The 4,210-nt window shown below is 47.8% G+C and overlaps 1 protein-coding gene across 2 annotated transcripts in view; it reads right to left on the bottom strand.

Annotated features, from left to right (window-relative positions):
• Itgb3 (integrin subunit beta 3) overlaps nucleotides 1-4,210 on the bottom strand; it is a 59,555-nt gene that overhangs the window by 23,824 nt on the left and 31,521 nt on the right. For both annotated transcript variants that reach the window (XM_031351010.1, XM_031351011.1), the window contains exons 5-8: nucleotides 3,886-4,048; nucleotides 3,118-3,279; nucleotides 712-807; nucleotides 29-118 (exon numbers count right to left, since the gene is read on the bottom strand). In XM_031351010.1, the coding sequence (XP_031206870.1) occupies nucleotides 29-118; nucleotides 712-807; nucleotides 3,118-3,279; nucleotides 3,886-4,048 (511 nt within the window). The remainder of the gene's footprint in view (nucleotides 1-28; nucleotides 119-711; nucleotides 808-3,117; nucleotides 3,280-3,885; nucleotides 4,049-4,210) is intronic.

The following is a 4,210-nucleotide window of genomic DNA, read 5'->3' as shown; positions in this document are numbered from 1 at the left end:
CCAGGGTCTCCTAGACCAACATTCTTACCCCATAAGCATCAACAATGAGCTGGAGGACATTGCTTGAGTCATCAGACAGAACTCCCACTGTGGTCCCAGGGATGAGCTCACTATAATTCTAGAAAGGAAGACAAACATGTCCACAGCATACCAAAGAAAGTGGTCCCCTCAAGCCCTCCTTGGTCAGACTGGCAGTGTTTGTTTGTTTGTTTCTTTGTTTGTTTTTGGGAGACAGGGTTTCTCTGTGTAGCCCTGGCTGTCCTGGAACTCACTCTGTAGACCAGACTGGCCTCAAACTCAGAAATCCGCCTGCCCATGCCTCCCAAGTGCTGGGATTAAAGGCATGCACCACCACCACCCGACTGGCAGTCTTAAAATGAAGTCTTACTTGTTACTACCAGAACAGATCGAGCATGCCTTCATATCTGAGAAACCTTATTTTTTAAAAAACATTTTATACTCCGCCCCCACTGAGTCACCTCCACTCCTATCACAAACCGCCACAGGCTTCCTTCATCACACACTGCCACAGGCTTCCTTAGAGGTGAGAGGTGGGAGAAAAAAGCCTACGGGGAGGAATGTAAACTGCCTAGAAAATGAGTTTAAAAAGGATTTTTTCCTGGTTGGGTCCCTGGCTCCTGACAGCAGGAGCTGGCCATCTGGGTCAGGTCCACCTGTGGTGACTAGAGAGAAGCCCAGAGCCCTAATTACCTGGTAAAGGCTGACGACGTTTTCAGTCACTGCAAAGATCAAGTTAATGTTTTTCTGGGATAGTTTCTCAGTCATCAGCCCCAGAGATGGGTAATCCTGGAAACGGGGAAAAGGTGAAGGTTAATAGACATGTCTCGCAGGCGTCCCTGGATCCTAAGCCTTTGAGGCTGTTTTATTTGGGGTATGACCAAAGCAATGTGAGACTTAAAAGATGTTACCCACTAATCAAAGTGGGTGCTATGGTTTGGGTGTGGCTTCAGCGAGCCCCTCAGGTTTCATGTGCTGAAACTGAATTCCTACTGTGAGACACTGAGGAGATAGACACACACACACACACACACACACACACACACACAGAGGTATTTAGGGTAGAGTTTTCGAGAAGTAAGTAGGATTAGAAGCCCCCAGAGTTGACTCTCACTAGCTTAACAAAAGGAGACCAATGAAGACAGAAACCCACACACATGCTCCCTGTCCTCCAGCTTGCTTCCTGGCCTCATGACGTCCTGAGCCTTGGGACTCAGCCAGCAGTGATCATCACCAGATGTTCCTCAAATTCGCAAGTTCTAAAAACAAAACTAAAGCTCTTTTTCAACTTACTGTGTCGTTACTGTGCTATTGTATCGTTAGCAACAGAAAATGGCGCCATGCCTGAGTGGATAGGTAAAGCCCCAGAAGCTCGGCTGCAAACCCTGGACTGGTGGTTCCAAAACCAAGCGCCTTGCTTCCCGCTCAGATTCAAACCATCTCCGTGGGCTGGGCCCCACTGTTGTGGAATTACGGGCAAATGTCTAACCTCGCTCTACTGGTCATCTGCCACATGATCTCAGCCTCATGGTCCAAATGCCACTCACCCTCCCCCCTCTTCTATTCAGCACTGACCTGGCTCATTCCCCCTGCCACCTGAAGTGACTGTCATCTTCGTAATCCTCCTCCTTCCTTAGCTTAAGCTCACCTCCTCCAGGAGGCCCTCCTTCACCATCCCAGCTTCTAAGAGCTTTCCTCCTTCGACTACCCATAGCCCTTGACTGTGTCACCCACCCACTTAGCGTTCATCATGAGTTCCATGCTATTACTACTGTGTAGGGATATATCCTCTCTCTTCATCTAAACCTCCTAAGAGTAGGTCCTTATGGCTGTTTCCTCTCTCGCACTCGTGCTCAGTGCTCTGTATAGTCTAGTGTGAAAACTTGCTGACTCACCCATTGTCCGACGGTGCTCAACTTGTATGTGGTTAATACCAAGGAAGTGGAGCAACCAGGAAATAGTACGAGTCATGACTATGTCCACGGAAACCTGGACCTTGCAAGGGAGCTCATGAGATCTCCAGTTCAGTGTCCTGCCTTTGATCATTTTTACACTACAGGTGTTCCTCCATTTATTGACTTTAAAAAACAGAGTAGGCAGGGGTGGCTTGGTAGTTAGGCAGTACCTAACGTAATGTGAGATGTTGGGTTCAGTCTCCAGAGCAGAAAAAATTAACAGGCATGGTGGCTCAGACTGCTAATCCCATTACTCAGAAGGCAGAGGCAGAAGGATTGCAAGGTGAAGGCCAGCCTGGGCTACATATAGAATGAGAGAGACTCTTTCTCAAAAAAGAAAAACAAACAAGGTGGACATAGCGGCACATTGCTGTACTCGCAAATCTATGAGGCGAAGGCAAAAAGGCTAAGAGTTACAAGCCAGCCCAGAATGCATAGCAAGACCCTTTCTCATGAAACGGGGGTGGGCAGGGACAAGACAGGAAAAAAAACCCTCAAGACTCCCTCCCAGATACCCAAAGTGCTACTATATTAAACATTGTTACATTTGTTTCATGGCTTACAACAATTTCTCCTATTTCAATTTAAGCTCCTTTCCTCTTCTTTAATTGACTATAGTTAACTAAAACATATAAAATAACTTTACAGAAGTTTTCTTATGTATCATCCTAAATTACCCACGGACCATCTTTCCTTCAAACCAAATGACTCTGTGCCCTTTAACCTTTCCTCAACAGGCTCTGCTCTCTGGGGATTTTTATTTCATCAATGAAACCTTTGTCCTTTTTCCCCCTTTTTTTTTCCTCCGTAACTACAAGTGAGCTTGAGTCCACGAAAGGGCCATTCACAGAGGAGGGGAAAACATGAGCTTTCCAGCTGTGCCTGGCACATCGCGTAGGTCCATTCTGGATGCCAAGATGCTAGTGCTGATGACTGTAGACTCAGTGTGAACACTGACCACAGGCATGGGCATCCCCAAGGTCAGACAGTGTATACCCTGCATGAGTGAATCCCTGTGGAACTATGCAGGAACGGGCATCAGCGGAGCCCCACATGGTGCCCAGAGAAAGAGCTGTTTTCAATTTCACACATAAGCCCTTGCACTACCAGAGTGAGCATGGACCACGGTAGGGACCAGGCTCACCATGGTAGTGGAGGCAGAGTAGTGGTTGTCAGTGCCAATGTGACAGCGTCCATCATTGGGCAGGACAATGCCTGCCAGCCTTCCATCCAGGGCGATGTGGGTCTTGGCATCAGTAGTAAACACCAGCAAATGGGATGCGTCATTCCTCCAGCCAATTTTTTCCTGTTAAAAAACAAAACAAAACAAAACAAAAACAAGAACAAAATGACACAGTGACTCCAGCTATGTCATCAATTTAAAACAAAGACCCCAGGCCCGGCATAGCTGAAAAACTGGACAAGTTGTCTTGTAGAAGGACCTCAGCCCCAAGCCTTAAACATAACCATTTATTCTCCCATAAGGAAGTCATCCATCGTTGATTAGTTCATAAGGCTAAAGCACGCCTTCTTCAACTCCACACATAAGAGGAACCCATCCTATTATTGCATGCACAGAGCTGGCCTGGGCCAGAAGAAATCCCAGCCTAACATCTGCCTACTTTGCTGAGGTCAAGTTAACCCAGGCTTGACTCTGAAATAATTCCAGAAACTGTGGGAAGATGCTCTCCCTAGGAAAGATCTGGAACTACTGTGGTTTTGGGAGGTGTCAGCTGTGGCCTTGGCCTGGCTATAAAGGCAGACTGTGTATCAGGAGCAATTTGCTACATGTACTGTACAAAGTCCTGTGTGGGTCCCAGCCCCCATCACACTGGAAATCCCCAAGTGAACTGTTTCCTTCCCGTTTGATTTGTGCCAGCTACACCTGGCAGCCCTCGCCTTCCAAACTCACATCACAGACTGTAGCCTGCATGATAGCGTCAAAGCCGCCCTCTGGGGCATCTCGGTTACGGGACACACTCTGCTTCTTCACTTCCTCATTGAAGCGGGTCACCTGGTCGGTTAGTGTCAGCACGTGTTTGTAACCAAACATGGGCAAGCAGGCGTTCTTCATACTGGAGGGAGATGAGAGGTCACCTTAGCAGAAACCATGATGGAAGGGAGATACTGGGACAAGGAAGGAGAGAGGGATAGATATGGCCGGTCGCATGCCTAGGCCAGGCCATATCTCATTAGCTCATTCTCTCTCTCTCTCTCTCTCTCTCTCTCTCTCTCTC

Source organism: Mastomys coucha, unplaced genomic scaffold (assembly GCF_008632895.1).
Source record: "Mastomys coucha isolate ucsf_1 unplaced genomic scaffold, UCSF_Mcou_1 pScaffold5, whole genome shotgun sequence".
In the NCBI taxonomy this organism is placed as follows: domain Eukaryota; kingdom Metazoa; phylum Chordata; class Mammalia; order Rodentia; family Muridae; genus Mastomys; species Mastomys coucha.
The sequence above is the reverse complement of the archived record's forward strand: the minus strand, read 5'-3'. Positions and strand labels throughout refer to the sequence as shown.